This window comes from Coturnix japonica, chromosome 14, assembly GCF_001577835.2.
Source record: "Coturnix japonica isolate 7356 chromosome 14, Coturnix japonica 2.1, whole genome shotgun sequence".
Taxonomy (NCBI): Eukaryota; Metazoa; Chordata; class Aves; order Galliformes; family Phasianidae; genus Coturnix; species Coturnix japonica.
In genome coordinates, this window is record NC_029529.1 from 4,974,160 (window position 1) to 4,993,725 (window position 19,566).

General features: G+C 45.5%; 1 protein-coding gene across 4 annotated transcripts in view; it reads right to left on the bottom strand.

Moving 5' to 3' along the window:
* Positions 1–19,313, bottom strand: part of TOM1L2 (target of myb1 like 2 membrane trafficking protein) — a 49,757-nt gene extending 30,444 nt beyond the window's left edge. For all 4 annotated transcript variants that reach the window (XM_015876851.2, XM_015876848.2, XM_015876847.2 and 1 more), the window contains exons 1-4: positions 19,189–19,313; positions 2,906–2,990; positions 2,155–2,233; positions 401–550 (exon numbers count right to left, since the gene is read on the bottom strand). In XM_015876851.2, the coding sequence (XP_015732337.1) occupies positions 401–550; positions 2,155–2,233; positions 2,906–2,990; positions 19,189–19,240 (366 nt within the window). In that variant the 5' untranslated portion in view covers positions 19,241–19,313. The remainder of the gene's footprint in view (positions 1–400; positions 551–2,154; positions 2,234–2,905; positions 2,991–19,188) is intronic.
* Between the last annotated feature and the right edge of the window lie 253 nt (positions 19,314–19,566).

Here is a 19,566-nt window from a genome sequence, read left to right on the forward strand (position 1 = left end):
TCATTCAGGGAAACAGACATAGGAAGGTTAAGTGTTCTTCAAATGGCAGCAAAAGCTCTAAAATACCCTGGCCTCTAATGACAAGCCCATCACAGAAGCAGGTCTGCAGCTTCTAAATTTGACTGTAAAATTGCAAAGCAACCCACTTATCTTTAAGCCCTCTTGTTTCAGAGTAGAGAGTTATCTCTCCAACAAGAATCCAGACTTTTCTCCCTGGATACAATTCCTCTGCATGTGCACGTCTGCTCCTCCCTGCCAATCTGGATATATTGTTTGTTTTTACATATAAAAAACTTGCCACATTTTTTAATGATGACAGCATGTTCAGCGATGCGTAGCACTGCAGCAGACAGTCCTTATTTCAGGCAGCAACATACGGAAGCACAGACAAGCTGTGTACCTGAATCAGTGCGAGTACTTTATCCTGCACAATGGTGGGGGGATTATTCTTGGGTGAGATGATTTTCACCAGAACACCATCTATGAAGTCACGGTTTGCCACTAAGACGTGAAAGCGATGGCCACAGTTCTTCACACAGGTCTCCAACACCTACACACACATAAAACACATTTGTTGTTGGAGCAAAGCTTGATCACACACAGCAGCTGTGTGGTTGGTTTCTGCTTTATTTTTTAAACAAAATAGGAGAGAGAGATGGAAGAAAAGATTCTAAGATTTTATATTCTTACATGCTCAGTTCTTCATTTTTTCCCCCAATATGGTCAGAAAGCTTCCTTCCTACACACACACTCTGAAGCACCTTACCTATCATTAACACACTGGGCACTTCTGCAATTCACTTTTGCCTATTTTCAAGGGAAAGAAATATAAAGTTTCTTTCTCTCTAAAGCAGAACTTTCCAACTTGCACAGCTGAGCAACTAAATACAGAGCATCACATCCAGAGCAGGTTAGGAAGAGGACATCCTGTCACTGTGAGATACTATCTCGCTGTAGCACTCCAGCATTTTCTATGTCGCTGGGACACAGCTGGACCCAGTTGCTCCGAGCTACAAATCATGTTTTTGGGTTGGGAATTCAGGTGAATGATCTTCACTCATTCAAAACACTCCCCTGTGAATGCTCTGGCAGGTTATACTTTGACACATTTTCCCCCTGCAACCTAGCTAGAGGCACCTTCCACTTGCCATTCAACTGCCATGGAAGAACAGCTGTTGATTTTTCTCTGAAGAACATGATTAGCATGGAGATAAATCCAACGCGTCACTTCTCCTTACAGCCATGCCTAATAACTGCTGCAACTCCCTATCTGAGGAGTCTATAATTACTCTCCTACTTCAGCCACTTTCATCAGCTCTGATGACACGGACTCACTCCTGATGAATTTTGCTCTTTCCTGCGCAATGGATAATCTCATGGTTTGGTCCTTGGTAATCTATCAAAATGACAATCCTGCACAGGAAATGGCATGAAGACAGAAAGTACAGTCACGCTTCATCAGGGAGATGCAACAAGAGCTCTGTGAAAGAATCATACAGATCACCTACCCACAGCAGTATAACTCGATCTCGTTATTGCTGCTCATTCCTCAGATTGCTGCGGCACACAGCCCGCCCAGCACCACGCTTTTGGAGTGCTGCATTATCCAGGAAACCCCAGCTCTCCCCAGTAGGAAAGGTCACTAGCAAATTATCTCACACCTTAGCAGATGCACAGAATATAATTTACACTTTATTGAGCGAAATCAGATCAGCATAAATTAATATCAGCCTCCTATGGAGATCTGTTCACAAGAGAAACCGTACACCAGCTACTTCAGAAGTTGAAAATATGGCAAGTGCCATATTTCCCACTTGCAAATATAACCACATTTGGGAGTGGAGAAACTGCCTGACATAGCGGATGAGGGTAGTAAAGTCCCAAAGGGTAGGAACTCATATGAGCTATGACTTTCCTCTGTCAGTACTTAGGATGGCTAAGTGCCCAGACAAAAGCAGAAATCAATTGAGTTAGAAAAATGCTAAGCAAAGCTTCCAGTACCTCTCCTCAAGAAAGTGTGGAGGCAACTGAAAAGGGCAGAGTAGTGACTGTTCAAGAGAAGAATGCATATATTCAAAAGAATGCCAGGAAAAACAAAATGACAAAAGAAAAGGGATCTGCCCTTTTGGGGCATTCCAGCCTGCCTCCACTCACCGTTAGAGCCAGCATGACCTCTCTGTAATTTTTGTTCCCATTCAGTCTCTTCTTCAGTGCTCGAATGGCATCCTTTGGACTGAAGGAGAAACACAACATTGTAAAAAGACAGCTCACACACTTTTCACATGCCATACTGAGGGACAGGAATCCTTTATCATTCCTAAATGGACATAAGCATCTGTATTATCTTTAGATAAGTTGACTACAACCAAACTAGGGTCACATAGAATTATGTGAAAAGACAAGATATCACAGATACTAAGGTCAGAGCAACGCCTGAGGCCACCAAAATAGCAAGACGCTGATCAAACTAGAAAGACTGACAAGCTCTCAGAAAAAGGCTCAGTGTAACATCAGCTATGAGCTCTCCTGCAAAGTGCAAGAAGCACAGCTTGTCTGATGCTGAAGGAAATGCATCAGAGAAGCTTCTCTGTTCAAACAGATGAAATTAGTAATGCACTGAGATGCATCTGCTGAAACCACAACCCCCAAGGTACAAACTTGATACCCTCTCCAAGCAGACATATTTTTCATGCCAGCCTTCCCAGGCAGACACATAACATTGAATATGCTGGACTTTACAGGGCTTCTCTGTAATGTAGAAGGAGGAAGAAAACCAAACAATTTGCACGTAAACTGCATTTGAGCTACAAGCACCTGCCCCCCAGACTCACTGCACCTCCTCACATGCTGAATGTGAGGTGACTTTGCTCACGAGCCTTTTGAAGTTTGCTGAAATAGCACATACCCTTCTTCTGTCTCGTTGATAATGTCACAGATCTCCATGTTGAGTGTCCAGTCTTCGCTCTGTAGAGAGCCATCTGTGGCCTTTTCTGTAAAGAAAATAAAATATTTATATGTATATATTTTTCCCACATCTTTCTGATTAGGTACTTCAATCCATCTTCAGTGACTCAGATCTGAACATGTTCAGTAAAAGCAATATAGAAATAAACAGGTCCCACCTTTTCCCATTGACTCTAAGCAATGTCCAGCCTTCCTGTACATGACTATGGATGAGCACAGAGGTTTCCAAGCAGACTCAATTATCCCATACACTCACCACCTTCAGCCTATACATATGATCTGTTCCATAAACACTACTACTGTGTTGCTTTACCCATATGCAGAAAGGCTGTAAAGTACAAGGTGAAGCCTGTGGCCAAAGAGACCCAAAAAACAGACCTTCATGGCAATCAGGATCTTCTCCTCCAAATAAGTCTAATTTTCTTGAGAGATGCCTGGCATCCAAATAAGGCAAAGAACAGCTTTATTTTTTTTCCCTAATATAAAATAAACCAAGAAAAAAATCTTCTAAATATCTTAATTTAGAAACAAAACTGCAGGTACCATCTTCTCCAGCTATCCTTCTGTCTTTACATCACATCCCAATCTGTCCCCCAGAACAAGGCAGATTTTGTTTTAGAGCACCAGGCTCCAAGGACTTCACACTTCTCCTCTTCTGTTTACCAACAGCATTTTTCCATTAACATTTTTATCGCTGTGACTGTGGATAGAGACGCCCGCAGGCCGTAATTATGGGACATTATCTGGAAAAAGACAACGTGTCTGGGTAATTTGGGTTTCAGAGACTTGTCAACACCAGCACAGTGGCTAAAGCATCTCCACCATGAAGGCAATTACAGAAGGCTGAGACCAAACAGTGTGCAACATCCACACGGAGAGTGAGAAGCCATCTACAACCAGAAGGGAGACAACACTGACATCAGTGACATTGACAGTGGGGTTGAGTGGACTCTCAGCAAGTCTGCAGATGGCACCGAGCTGTGTGGTGCAGTGGACACACTCAAGGGATGAGATGCCAACCAGACAGGCTGAGCAGCAGGCCCAGGAGAACCTCATGAGGTTCAATAAGTCCAAGTGCAAGGTCTGCACCTGGATCATGGCAACCCCCACTATCAGTACAAGCTGGAAAGGATGGTGCAAGGCCCTGCCAAACAAAGACTTGTGTGGGCTGGATATTAGGAAGATGTTCTTTATACTAAGGGTGGTGAAGCACAAGCACAGGGTGCTCAGAGAGGTGGTGCTGCCCCATCCCTGCAGACAACCACAGTCAGGTTGGATGGGGCTCTGAGCACTGATGGAGTTGTGGGTATCCCTGCTAAGTGCAGGGAGTGGGACCAGACGGCCTTTAGAGCTCCTTTCCAACTCAAACTGTTTTGTGATTCCATGACATGACGGAAAAGGAGAGCATTCAGCCCTCAGCCTGCTGTGTTTTGGTTCTGCAGGGGCTCTCCATCACTACGTAACAGCGCTCCAAGAACTGGCATGCCAACCCGTGTGGTTTCCCTGCAGCCAAGCAGCTCCACTGTGGGGCTGCGAGGAGCAAATCTGGGTCAGGCACGCTACAAAGGATGAACGACAACAGCAGCAAGTGCTGAAGAAGAGACTAAAATTAGCTCCTGACTCCTGTTCAAATTAAAACATTACCAAGGGGAAAAGAGCTCATTTCCAAAAGACAAGTGTACGTCTTAAACCCACACAGGCTCCCCCATGTTTTACACTAAAGAACGGAGATAAAAAAATAACATAAAAACAAAGGCAGCAACCAAACGTTGCTGGAGAAGGGGGATTTTGCTCTGCCTCCCTGCAGGGAGAGACAGGAATGAGGTTATTGGGGACCACAGCCCAGCGTTCCAATGTACCCACGCACTGCAGCAGCATCACTTCACTTTATCGTCTCTGCAACGTCGCAATTTTTAGCCATGGAGTAGAGCCACAAACACATTTTGTCAAAATAAACCTTAGCTAAACGGGTTTTACAGGACCAGTGAATGAATGGGCTGCAAGCGCTGCTTGGTGCAGGATCAGCGTTTTCCACAATCATTTTTAAGACGTGATTATAGCAGAACCATAGACTATGAATATTGCTAAGCCGCTGCCTGCTGTCAAACGCTGTCAAGAACACACAAATTTTTTAATATATTTTTACATTAAGAAAACAAATCAACTGCCCAGATTTGGGAATATGGTCTGTTTAAGGCATAGCTTCTCATTCTGCATCACTGTGCTCATAAATCCTTCGCAGCTTGGATGACCACCTCGAGCACAGCAGATGCAGCGACGGGTTTTTTCACTCTCTGAATATTAGAGGGTTTTTAACGTTAAATAGAATGTTTTACTAAGCAGCAAGGACTGCGTGGAAGCGAAGGCAGATCACGTTCTACAGCAATAAAGCTTTATGTGCACTGCGAGAACAAAATGCACCTAATGAAAGCGGATGCTACAGGCAGCTTTGCATGAAGCTGAATTCACAGAAAACGCTGAGCTGCTCTGCCTCCAATCTTCCTTAGAGAATCCCTCCCCGCAGATCCAAAATGCAGTAAATTATAACTACTCGATACCCAGCGCAGTATTTATCGGATATTTCAGATGCGGTGCATCTCCCCAACGCTCCTTCTCAATCAGCAAATAGCCATGACTGAGAAAATTAATGGCATTTTGAATAGAGGCAAAGAATTGGGAAGGAACACCATCTAAACCCCACACATACTGCTCAAACATCAGCAGCTCCTCAAGTTTAACCTCACTGAAAGGCATCTCAATGGCACAAGAGACTCTGAGATAATGACCAAAGGAATTCCAGGGTTAAAATGTTCAATCAGAGGAGGAAAAGGGCTCATGCTTAGGCATGGTACCAGCAGCACATCTCCCACATTAAAGCATTGGCACGATCAGGTAAAAAGCTCTCCAAAAACTGTATCTGTAAGAAACAGTGATTGCAATACCGTATAACCAAAAAGGCCAAACTTCAGCATTGCACTATCTGCAAATCACATTACATGAAAACGGGAGAACTGTGGTGGTTTCTGTCTGAATACCAAAGTCTCCTGAATGAACAGATCTTTGTGTGCAGAGAAATCACAGCTTTCTCTCTTGGGACTTTTCCAGATGTTACTTCAGAGACTCCTGATTCAAACATTTGGGAAGAATTACACACAAAAAAAGCACCTCCTGTTAACGCAGGAAACGTGCACGTTAATGCACCGTGTTACCCAGATCCAAAAGCAAGGAAGTCCTGATTTCAAATTCCTCCCCTCCTTCGGCTCAGAGCTGACTTTCAGTATTCGAGTGGCATGAAACACCCTTTTTGCTTGGTCTCAGAGTTTCAGAAGATTGCAGATCTGAAATCTTAGTCTTATCTCTTAATAGTCCACCTGCCTACCAGGGGTGCTCCAAGACTGAAATTAGAAAATCAAGCTGTCAGATGTGTCACATTTCACTTTGCATAACACGCGGCAGCAAACAGAAGCAGCCACAGCAATGCAGGTTCTTACTGCCATCCTGCAGCTCAGCAGAGCTCTCACAAAAACCTGTCAGCTCAGGTCAAAGCAAAATGCTTTCACAGAATGGACAAAGGCCTTCTATAGCTCGTAGAACTGCTTTACCTCAAAGAATCATTAAAGAATCAACTGTTCTTGTCGCTCTTGCATTCACCAGCTCCTCCACAGCCTGTATGGCTCCAGCAGTGAGCCCTGGGGTAGGACCACAGAGACATGCCAGCAGTCAAAGCTGCATGAAGATGAGACTGAAGCTCCTGGGCATTCATGTGGCCGCTACTGCGTTCAAGACATCGTGCTTTAGAGACACAACAGAATGACACACTTGGATCTAACAGACTGTTCTTCTTTCTCTGCTTTTGCTTTTAAAACGAGCTACAGACACTTAGACATCATGACAATCAATGGGAGGGCGTGTGTGTGTGCAGGGGGGGGTTCCTTTTATCAAAACGCTGCTATTAAAAAATAAATGCGAGTCACTGGAGATTGTAGATCAAAACTCAACTCCTAAGTGCTCTGCTCCTTAAAAACTGCCAGTTTCTTTGTAAGAAAGCACAGCTCCAAGAGCGGTTTTCAATTAGCCACCTCACTGCTCCAAGTCCTTTTTTTACATTCCTTATTTCACACTGCTCTGAAAATGCTGAGCTTCACACTTCCAAAGAAGAAGGCAGTCAGCTAGAACAAACGGGCTCAATCGGAGCTGCAAAGCATTACAGGAAAACGTGATTTGGGTTGTACTGCTGCAGCTCTGGTCATCCGCTTTGACCGTTGTGATTTTTCAATTGATTTTAGCTATGCTTACATCGAAACTCTTTGGGATGAAGTCATCTATCCTCCGCTCACTGCTTCGCCAGGGTTTCTGGGGCTGAATAAATGAATAATCATAGTCTGTAATGACTGCGGAGTCTACATTAGAACAAAATAACAGGAGAATCTAAGGACACGCATATATGCAACCGTAACCAATTCTGAGCTCAAATGCTTTCTGAAAGCACAGAGGCTGGGAACTGTCATTTCTCCAGTTACCTTCCTGATTTTCTCCTTTTTGAAGCTGTTGCCCAACACGCCAAACTTCTCCAACCCAGATCACACTTACCTGCAAACATGAATATGTAACATGCAATTATTGGGGCTTTTTAAAGAGCACGTGATGTTCACAGCTATGTTACAACATCCTGTGATTTAGATGCAGAAAAGACATCGCTCAACATCCCCCAGAAATTCAGCCTCTAAGGAACAGGACTCCACAGCTGATTAATTGAGCACAGCTGTGCAGCAATTTCAGAAGCAAAGGAAGGTGAATGAATTAATGCATATTAAATAAATATTAGCTGCTGTCTAACAAAGGAGATTTTTCCTTTACACTTGGATCAGAGCATTACCTGACTGAGAAGAAAAGCAGAACAGAAATCCTTGTAATATTACCTGAGTAGGCAGGAGAGCCAGCCAGCCTGAGTTTACAACATCTCATAGGTCTCAATGCAAACGTAGTTTGTAAAACCAGACTGACGCTACGACCATCATATTGGACACAGACAGCCTAGCCCAAGCAGTGCCTGCACTCAGATGTTGTTCATCTCAAGCAAAAATGAGGGTTTAGTCACAGTCCCTAAAGGCATTTGGAGATTGCATCCTGAGCAGAACAGCGTGTTTCTATACAATAAAGACTTTTGTAAGGAATCTTCTCTCTGAAGTTCCCCCATCAGCAGAAATTGTTGCTGCTGACAGCACACTTCGCTGCGTGATGCGTGTATAAGTAGCTCCCTTCCCAAACAGATGGCTGAAAGACTACTGCTTCTTTAAAGCCAAGTGAAATCCTCCCAACTTCCTCGTTTTCAGCTTAAGAAAAACAAGAGTGTTCCATGAACACACACCCATTAAAGCCAACCTGCTGGCTGTGCATACAAATGCTTGTCCTCCAGAGCTAGGGCAGCTGGCAGCTCCCAGCTCAAGGAGGCAGTGCCACCATTCAAAGCCACTTTTACCTGACGTTCTGCCTACAGTGACATGTTTCCTCATCTCTCCCAGCAGGGACCATGGTGACATCCCTGCATGACCACAAGCACTGGGAGCACAGTGCTGCTCCACAACCAGCACACAAGCACATGCTCACATCAGCAATCAATGTGCTAAAGCCTTCCACATCAAAGTGGAAGAAACATCAAAGTGGACTGAAAGGATGTGCTCTGTACTAATGGATTTCAGTGGGTTTAAATGGAGATGTTTACAGGGTGATTTACAGCTGGGGAGCAACAAATCCACACTCCTTTTGGGCACACCCCACGTCCTGATGGATATTGCCCCATGACTCCACTCTGAGCCATTGCGATCCACCAGGCAGAGCTTCCCAGCATCTTGTTACTGCTGTCCTTCTCTAGATGAGAGGCACAAGAGCATAATTTAAGACCTTTCTGGTGATTTGTTCTCCCTCAGATCTGCCCTTCTAAATTAGACCGTGGCTGCTATAACATGGCTCCATTTAGGAGAACTTACCAGCATGGAGCTGCTTAAACTCAGTGCATGAGGGCAGCCACCTAAAGCTGCTCCTTTGGCCACGGAAAGGCAGACTGTGTTGTATTCCCAATCACACTGACACGTGGTCACTTCCTCAGTCAGAACTTGGATTTTAGATTTAGGATTTTTCTGTTGTTTTCATGTACCCAAGGATTTTGGATCATTGAGAGCAGCTACTCTGAGAGTTCTTTAATTGAGAATCTCAGCTATTAAAACAGTGCCACCCTGAACAAACACCAAAAGTACAGAATTAATTAATAGCTCAGTCTATGGCTCTCCCCCACTGAAAGCAAGAAGGAAAGTGGGAAATTACCCACAGATGCTGAAATATCTTCCAAATATCCCTTACGAGCTGGTAAGTTTTTCTTGCCAAGAAAGACAACTCACTGCAGACGATCCCCATATATGACAAAAAGCCAAAACAACAAAACAAACCACAGCCACCATTTATTTTAGCAGCCTTAACTTGCAAACCTGAGGGAAGGGGCAGCTGGAAGCGGTGATGTCTCTCTCAGCCTCATTGTTAGCAAGCATGCCCAAAGGCTCTGTTGCAGCAGATTTGGTTTTCCTAAGACTTGCACAACAGCAGCATTGCAGCTTCTCACAAAGTGTGCAAACAGCTTCTGGAAACGTTACCAGCAAACAATGCAGAATAATGGTATCCTCTGAGCAGTACAAGGCTGCACAGTGAGGGGCAGGCAGAACCCAGGAGCCAGGCAGGGCAGCCCCACACTGCCAAATCCCAGCAGCACAATGGAGCGCGTGCTGCCCCATCCAATGCCATCCAGCAATTCCAGGTGAGACTGGAAGAAGTCTGTGCAAAGTTCTGGATGATCAGTGTGTCAGTGAGTTCTGTTTGAAATCTATCAGCTCTTGATGGCTAATTTTGTACTACACGAGTAAAGCAAGTTCTAATAACTCACTTGGGACTTCACTCCAGTACTTACAAGCTACGTGCTTTTCATATTCATAAAACAAAACTAATTGCCTTTCATGGATGAAATGTTCCAAGAATTTTTAATCCATGGCAGCTGCAAACTCTAAAAATCCATCCCCATGTATTTAAGACTCTCCCTCCCACCCACTCACGTGGAACAAACACATTGTTTGCTGCAAACAAACCATACAGTGACAATAACCCACCAGGTTCCTACCTTAGTATTCTTTTGCTTTTTTTCACAGGTTACTCCTGAAGTCAATTGCTCATATTCTCACATACTTAAAATGAACTGAAAACATTAATTATGTTTAGTGAGGGGGATAAAATATATATATATAATGAAATCTTTCAATTCTACAGCAGTTACAAGTTTACCCCTTAACATCAGCACGCTACAGGCAGATTTTTAAGCAAACATTCATATCAGCTAATTAAAACGTGTCACAGACAGAACAAAACACATGTAGCATGGGGCTGTCTCACACACATTCCCATACCCAGCACTCCTCTGCATCTCTGGCTACAAAGGTGAGAGCTGTGTCCTCTGCACCACTACAGCAATGCCACATGTGGGACAGAAGCAGGCAGACAGAAGCCTGCAGCTTTTGAGGGCTGACAGCTCACGTTTCCTTGTGTGAAACGCTTCCATTTGCTTTCCAGTTCTGCACTCTTAATTCACACTGCTCTGCAAGATGACAGCAGGGCTGCGCAAGAGGCAGCCAGCTCCTACCCCACTGAAATTCTCCCAAACCTCCGCAGCTTGAAGCTCAGTGCCTGGAAACCACTAAATGTTCACTGCAGGAAGAGGGGGAAGCTGGCTGCTTTCTGCTAGGTAGCAGGGAAAGCTGCTGCCAAGGCTGCTCTCATTGGAAGTGCCCCAGTACCAGCTGCCCCATCCAAGGAGCCAAGCTCACTCTTCCTGCAAAAGCTGAGAGCTAAATGCTTCCAAGTGATCCGCTCAGCAAGTGTAGGAGCAAACCAGGCAACAGGATGTATGAGAGCAGTTCTGTCCTGCATGGGCAGAGAAACTTGTGTTTCTTGGTCCCGTTTCTTATGCATCACTGCTGTAGGTAACCCTGCAAAAGACTGATAAATAGAAAATGTAAATTCTAGAAGGTCAGATCACATACGTTGCACTGTATCTGTTAAATGACAGTGGGTTGTGAAATTAATACTAATGTAAATGTATCAGAGGATCACAGTGTGCTTCTTGGTAAATAAACATAGTGGTCTTTGGATGGTTAAAATTCTGACTAGAATGCAGATTCTGAGCATGTATACACGGCCTATTTATTGTATGCAGCAGGGAAGCAAATCCCAGCAAATGAAACGGGCTGACCCAGCGTGTTCTGACAACCGCAGGCTACAGGCAGAAGGTCACACTGCAGTGTGAACATCCACCATCTCCTGCAACCTGCAGGGACCCAGCTCTGTTTACAGCTCGCTTATCAGCAGTGCTGGAGGAAAGGCAATGCCTCACCTACAGGGAACCTCGTGAGTGCTGCTGCTGCTTCTACTTGGGATGCCCATGGGACCCCGCAACTGGGGACAGCGAGCTCTGCCAGCTCTGCTTTCTGACTGCAGCTTCTCCTAGCCATTCCCTGCTGCTTTGGCACTGAGCAAGACCTCCTCAGTTTCTTTTGGGCCCTCCAAACAGCAGGTTGCTCCTCATGCGTCTAGAAGCCACACAGTGATGTCTCTTATGAACGAGTGCCCTGCAGATTGGTGACAATCCAGTTCTCCTTGGTGACCGTCAGGCCTGGAGACGCCTCTGCACACCAGTATGCACGCCATGCTTTAGGGAATGCAATGCATGAAATACCTCTCCAGCTGCAGCAAGACCACAAGACCACTGGCACCCTTTAAAAAACCTGCCTGGCTGGGGGCTCTACACCATGCATGTACTATGCCAAGCTACTGGCATAGATGGGCTGCAAAGGCAGTTTTAATTACAGGAGCTAAAGCCCACACGTGATCAAGCTGCAGTGTCAGAAAAACCACCAGAACTCAATGCCGACCCATTTGAGTTGTTTGTTGAACTTTAATCACTTTCCAAGTCTGACAGCTGCTCAAACTTAATTGCTCATTATGCTTGTAAATAAAAACTGATCTCACTCGCTGATTAGCCAACCATCTTACAGTTGCCATAACAACTTCTTGTCTAATAAGTGATTTCAGATTTCCCATTATTTGTACTAGTGGAGAATTTCACAAAGGTCTGAGATCGCTCTTTTCACTAAAATATCTTTCTAATTAGAAGAGAAAATCAGTAGAGAAAGGGCAGCTCGAAGATCATTTATTTATTATAGCGGCTTAAACATGAGATTAGGGTACCCCAGAACCAAATATATGCTGGATCTTGCTTAACTCCTATCCTACAATCCTCCTATTATCATTCATACTCGCACCCCGTAGCAATCAGGAAAATATCAGCCAGCATTCAAGCTGTAATTAGTCACAATGCAGAGACCAATTTCAAGATTTGCTCTATCGGATACATTCCAGTAAAGTCTGGTGTTGTTTTTCACTCCTAATCTTCAATTAGGAACCCATTAACTGGTTAAGTTCCTTAACAGTGTGTTGCCTGAGATTGGCGCTTGACATCTGGGGCAGGATTACTAATTAAAGCCTTACATGTGTCTGAAATAAACTCCGTACCTTGGTAAGTATTTGGCCATCACAGTTCAAGTAAAAGGGCTCTGCTGAAACAAACAGATGTATTTGGAAGCCTGAGAAGACAAAGTGGTGGGGAGCTGTAACTGCTGCTGGCCCGCAGGCATGCTACAGAATAAAGACCTTCCAATTTTGCTGGCAAAGCTGCTGAAGCTTGCAGTTCATTTAATCTGCTCAAGGTAGCTCTTTGTGCATATAGGCAAGGAGGGACGTCCTCTTCCTTCCAACAGGGAAATAAATACAGTAAGCTGTAACTAAGACGTAACTCAAGTGCCTGAAAAAGTCAGGAAATACCATATTTTTTAAAAGATTTTTTTCCCTGCATTTATTCATCTGCACAAGAGGTGTGAATTCCTCAGTATCTGGATCAAACACAAAGCATGCCTTACTGAAGTATTCCGTGAAAATACAGAGGATGCAACGTGTCCAAGTTAAAAAAATCCTCAGCATTCCTGACTGTACTTGGCAAGCAACAAAGTCTTTCTCACCTAAGACTGAGAACCTGGTGCTCTGCAAAGTCCTCCGGGTTCCAGCACGGTTTGTAACACCAATACATGCCTCTCCCTTACACATGGTTTCTTTGACCTGAATTTGAACAAAGAATTCCCTCCCAAAGTCACGTAAGCCAGAAGGCTGCCGAGGAGCAGCTGGGAGCAAGCTGGGAGAGCTCAGGGAGCACACAGCCTTACAACCACCCAACCATCCAGCGGGTCTCCTTGGATCAGCTCATCACCTACTGATGCTCCCTGAAAGTGAGCTTCAAGCAGGGTCTCTGAACAGACAGAGGTGCTAAATATCCTTCACAGAGCTGTGCCAAGAGGTAGCCAAACACATGGGGTTACATACAGGTGCTGGGGAGCAGAGCCTGCATTGCCCAGCTCCACATGCTCAGGAACCAGCAGCTCCAAAAAGGCCCTTTCCAACTGACAGTAACTAAAAGGAGCAAGCAAAACAACTGGGCAGCACTGCCTGCAGAATGACTAAGCAAACACTGAAGGCAAGGCCTCAGAGATGGGCTTTTTAACCTCAGCAACAAGTTTCTCCCATGCAGAAAGCTGGCATTTCCCCAGTGGTCTGCAAAGGAGCAAAAGGCAGCGGGCTGACCCTGCAGAACCATCCCACAGATGCGGGGAAAAGCTGTATTTCTTGGGCCTCTGGGTGTGCTCTGTAGCACTGTGGGGCTCTTAGCACACTTCCCTCCAAACGGGTCTGCTTTTTAATCGCTCACATGCTACACACATTTTGAGACCAAAACGCAAAGCCAAAGTGTGACGTGCTTTACCCAGAACCAAATGTTCATCACCAGATGAGGACAGAGGCTGCCAGGCCCCGCAGCCCCCGGGCTGTTCCCATGCAAGGTCACCACGCGGCCACTGCTGCCAAATGTGCTGCTGCTCCTCTGCAGGCCACGAGCACAGAGGATACAGCAAATGCCTTCATTGCCTTCAGAGGATGCTACATTCAAAACCCAGAGTGGGTTATAAAACCAAATGAAGGGCGGGCTGATTTAAAGGCGCCCTTTATTCTGCTAAGGAGAACGCACAATAGGCTTCTTCTGATGAAAACTGAATGGATGAAATCTGGACCGTGCGGCTTTACTGACCGTGTGGCTTTAATTACATTGCAAATACATGGCTCAAAAATCTGCTGAGTACATGCACAGAGTGCTATCAAACTGGGAACGGGCTGTCTTCATGCTGCAACCCCTCACGTACACACTTCCATTAGAAGCATATGGAATAGGCATTTAAGTGTCCTGTGCTGGAGGAGATAAAACTGCATTACTCAAAAATACACGCTATAATACCTTCATGAACTCCAATCTGCTTTTGTGGCTATAAAATAAATCCAGTCTTAGGAACCCAGTATTAAATGGTATTATACTAATTATCCAGCTTCACACATATATGTAGTTTCTCCAAGTTTCCAGACTCGTGACTCAGTATTTATTTGCTTTTAAAGGAGCAAAGATATCCATTCTCATATTTCATGGAGATTTTCCTTACAACATAATCCATTATCATGAAGTGAAAGCAGATCCAAATAATCTTATAAAACTAAAAGCATTTTATCAGGCTCTCTTCTGCATGACAGGCACAATTCCATACAAACAGTGGGGGTTGGATGGTTAACAACCACCAGCTCCAGCACTTGGTGCAAATGGACTTAAACCCTGAGGACAGCACATCCTGTACACTCATCATCATGGGCAATGCGAACAATCACCTTTAGGATGCAATAATGCAATCCATGAAGAGGAAGGTGATTCATTGCCCAGCAACATCCCTCAAACACAGCACGTGAGCAGTCCCAGAGCCTACAGTCACTGCTGTGCTCTCTGAACGCTGCATCTGGTCTTACAAAAATACTCATCTAAAAGATAACTCTTACTTTCAGCACGGCAAAATGGAAGTTCATTCTGAGGGTAACTAAGGCAAATGGGGTATGTGAGCCACAAAGCACGGGGTAATTCTTCCTACAGCATCACAATGGGTTGATCCCTGTAATAAATCCATCTCTACATGTAGTTATTTAGTTTGGAACCACTTTGCTGTTTGAAGATTCACACAGATCTTAAGACGTGTGAAACCTGAGGAAAGATCTAAAGTGTTTTTTAGGAAGAAAGGAAAATAAAAAGTGCCTACACACCTTTCTCATTAAAGGGAAAAAAAAGGTGTGGGGGGGAACAAAGCAGTGGTAACAGCACCACATTTATTGTTGGTTTAACAACTTCAAATGGAAACCGCAAATGCTCTGATAAAAATCAATTGAGCTGCCTCAGATTCAGTAAAGTGCCTCTGCATCCTTTGCTGAAACCCTGTAGGCTGCTGAAACCATATTCCTCATGAAATCACTGCACCATCATGCTCTGAAAACAGGCTCCTAGGCAAGCACCAGGACAAATGTCCCCCATTCAAACCCCATTTTCCCAACAGGAACCAAGATGCAAGCCAGCATTTCCTGATCAACAACAGCCTCACCCCAAAGGACATGTTAATTTCTAACACTTTGTTAAAGATTAACTTCTAGGTCTCCGTTCAATTCAGGTCTGTTCTGGGAGGCTGAGAGCCAACCAGAAGGCAGCTTCAACAGCACATGTGCCCATTATATGAGAGCCAGGACCCAAACAGAGCATATCTGTCTGTCCATCCATTTGTCCATCCACTCATGGTACATGACACACAGCGCTACTGGGCTCAGCCCCTTGCACACAATGGGCTGGGAAGTGAGGAAAGAGCTTGGGTTCACATACCTGAACACTCCCCTGAAGTGCTCCCAAGGTCTCTGGGGTAACAACTTACAATAGATGTAACTGGGTTTGCTCTTTCCTTACATGTAAGCCATGCAGCCTATACTAAACAAGCAGTGTCAGGAAAAAAAACAAGTTACCAGCACTGCATACACTTGTAATTCATTCTGTTTAAATCATCTAAGAAGTTTGCACTAACCTACAGTGAGGATATTTGCTCTGGTAACCTTGAATAGAGTGGTGACACTTTAAAGATGGCTGCCTCAAAAAAGAAAGATAAAAATGCAATTTATGGCGGGATGTTGTATCTCAAGGTAAATTCCTGCTATCGTGATTTGTGGCTTTCCCTGCAAGGCAGCCTCTCTCCAGATATCAAGCATTTTGTCTTCGGGATTTAACTACACATCTGTCTCCATTCTTCCTCCTCACTGGCAGGGACCTTCACAGGGAGCTCCATCAGGACGTGCTGACCTCAGAATAAAGCAATGCTACAAGGTGACCCTGCAGACTATTGCATCTGGTGGGATGTGGAAAAGCTTCATCCACTCACAAAGCCTTTGAGAAGGTGCTATGTAACCTCAGATAATGTTTTTAGCTTATGCATAAATATTGCTATTAGCTCCCCTTCCTTCAATAGGTAAAAAGCAACATGGCAAGAGCAGAACGGTGTTTAAGATCAGGAATGCCACAACACGTGCCTGCTTCAACCAACAGGCCTCCCAAAACAGCTTGGCAGGGACCTTGCTAGAGGCAAAGGGACAGCTCAGCCTCCACAGGTCAAAGAAAGCATTAGAGGAAAATTAAGTGAGGTTTGTCCTTGGTAGCAGTGGTGGTGTTTCTCACAGGCGGTTTTATCAGCCAACCAGGTTTATCAGCCAGCAGAAATCAGGTGGCTTTCAGAGACATGGAACCTGGCTCCCATCTACACTGGCACTTTAGATGCAAGAGACTCAATCCATCTCCATTACAAATCCTCTGAGCTCATCCTAGCATTACTTTCTCACATTAAGCAAAAGAGTTAACATAAAAAGGCTGCCTGGCTTCAGACATCATCCAGATAAAGAGGAAAAGGGAAAATCCCATGTATTCCCTCCCTCAGCACTCCACAAACCTTCTCTGATATATTTGCTCTTCTAGACCTAGCATTTATGCAACAATGTTGCTTAGCCCTAAGTAAATCTTCATGAGATCCTCTGCTACTTCCTGGTGCACTGATGGACTCACAGGACCCTCTGTGCTTCTTCCTTATAATGGATACTATGTTAAGTGCTAGGTCCTGTTTGAAAACATCATAACAGTATTTTACACGGTATGTTTAAACAGCAATACTAAATTAGTTAATTACCTTCTTTGAAAGTACAAAGCAACGTAAGTGAGAATTATATCCTACGAGCTCATTGAAAAAAAAGAAAGCAGTGGAAACACTGTGCAAATAGCACCGTCTGTGAACAAGGCGTGCTTTTGTCTTGCTGTTGTCTCAGGAAACTGGCACTGATATGAGAAGCAGAAAGAAATAATCTTCCAAAATAAAACCTGCAGCTCTGTCTTCCTCCTCCCCCCCCCGAAAAAAAGGGATGGAAAAACCTTGTTAAAGCGTGACTGGATTTTGCAGTACAGAAGCTGTGCTCTGAGCCCCTCACACAGACCTAACCTGGATCCCTCTGAGCTCTGTGCCAAAAACCTTTATGTTGGCTGTGACTGCTCATTCAAAGAGAGCAAGGGGACATAAGAGCTATGCAAACCTCGGCACTCCAGACTTAGAAAGGCAAGAGGCTGGAAAAGCATATTCTACCATTAAAACCTCTCAACAGTAATTAAGTCCTAAGGAAGCCCCTTTAAACCACTTACTGAGGCTAAAAGGATCTGACAATAAATAGATCAGAAATTATAACCTTCAGTTAACAATGCCTGATGCAGAAGGCTTGTCCAAGCAGCCAGCTGTCTTGGCAGATGTTATCAGATGGCCAAGCACAGCAATGCAAATTCACTTTAAAAATCATGGCTAACTTTCACTTTCGTCACTTTAATCCTCAAACTCTCAGCACTTCTCTGCCTAAGCAGAACAAATGAACACCTCTGGTAGCTAAAGAAAAAACAGCACGATATATGGTCTGCACAGTCTGACAAAGCAAGAGTCCAGCCACCTTTAAAGCATGTGAGACTCACCCACTTAAAGGCCTTGAGCTCTGCCATGGGCTGTCTGCACATGTGGGTGTGGAGCTGCTAGAAAGGAACTTCTGGGTTTTGAGGCCATGAGCAGCTACTCAGTAGTACATTTCCACTTTAATTCCCAAAGACATGAATCCCCTGGTGTTTCATAAGTTAATGCTGAATAGCTATAGCCTGTACATGTTATACTACATATAACCATTAGGTAAGTCATCAGAATTACTGCTGTTTACAAAACAAATCATGGAAACTGGGAGCATGGTTTCACCGCAAGGGACGCCAACACAAGTGCATACAACTGAGCATTGTCTTGGCTCCTGGGACCATATGCAATGGTCCCTATGCTGCAGAAATCCAAGCCAGTTTGCTCTTCTTTCCCACCACGACCTGGGAGAGCTTGTATTCCTTCAGGGTATGTGAGAAGCAAGTGGGAAGCTATGACAGCCCCAGGCAAGTGCCATAGCCCTGAAAGAATGGAACTCAGGCCTTCTCCTGTGGCCCCAGCAACCCAGACCAGAGCCAGAGCTGTCACAGCTAAGCACGAATACACACGTAGGAGAGAAGGGGCACACACAGCAACCCAGCAAGCACTTGGCTGGCCCTGCAGGGGGGGTACATTCACAACAACCTGCCCAGCGCCACCAAAGCATGAGGCCAACCATAATCCAAGTGCTGGGCTGAAAGGTGTGTGTGCATCTCTAACCTGCATCGCACTCCCATCAGATGAGCTCCAGCCCTTGGGGATGAAGGCAGCTGAGGCAGCACAGGGAACGTGCCCCCTGCCATGGCCCATATCTCCATGGCCCCCTGCGGGCCTACAGCCCTTCACGACCCCCGGAGCCCCCACGAAGCCCTACAGCCCCTCGGAGCTTCCATGACACACTGCGGCCCACACCCGAGCCCTTCCAAACCCTCACAGCTCCATCAGCCCCCAGTTCCACACTCCTTCCACAGCCCCAGAGATCCCCCCCATCACAGACCCCTCCCATCTATCCCACAGCCCCATCCCGTGCCCCCCCGGCCTTCAGAGCCCCCCACAGGCCGCCACTGCCCCCTCCGTGCCTCTCTATGCAACCCCACAGCCCCAAGGACCGCACTCCCCGGAGGCCCCCAGCCCCTCCGTTGTCCTCTCTAGCCCTCAATGCCCTGTGTAAGCCACACTGTAATCCACACTGCTGCCTTACCGAGGCTCTGCCCCACCGGGGTGCTGAACGGGTTCCCCAGCAGAAACTCCATCTTGGGATGACAACAAACAGCGGCCCGGCGGCCCTCCCTCCTCCTCCCCACCCCTCTCTGATTAGCAGCCACGAGCACCAACCGCCGCTCGCTTTGCCGGGCAAGGCCCGCCTCCTTGCAACCCATTGGACGGTGCTCGTAAATTCCGTGATACTATAGGTTGAAGAGTGTGTCAATCACTGTCAACCGACGGACCCGCCCCCTCGGTAGTTCCGTCCTTTGCCACGCCCCTCAGTTGATGGACAGGAGAGATTCCGTTAACGCCACACTCCATTGGGCAACAGCCGGAAAACTCTGCAATATGAATGGGCGAGCAGAACGTCAAT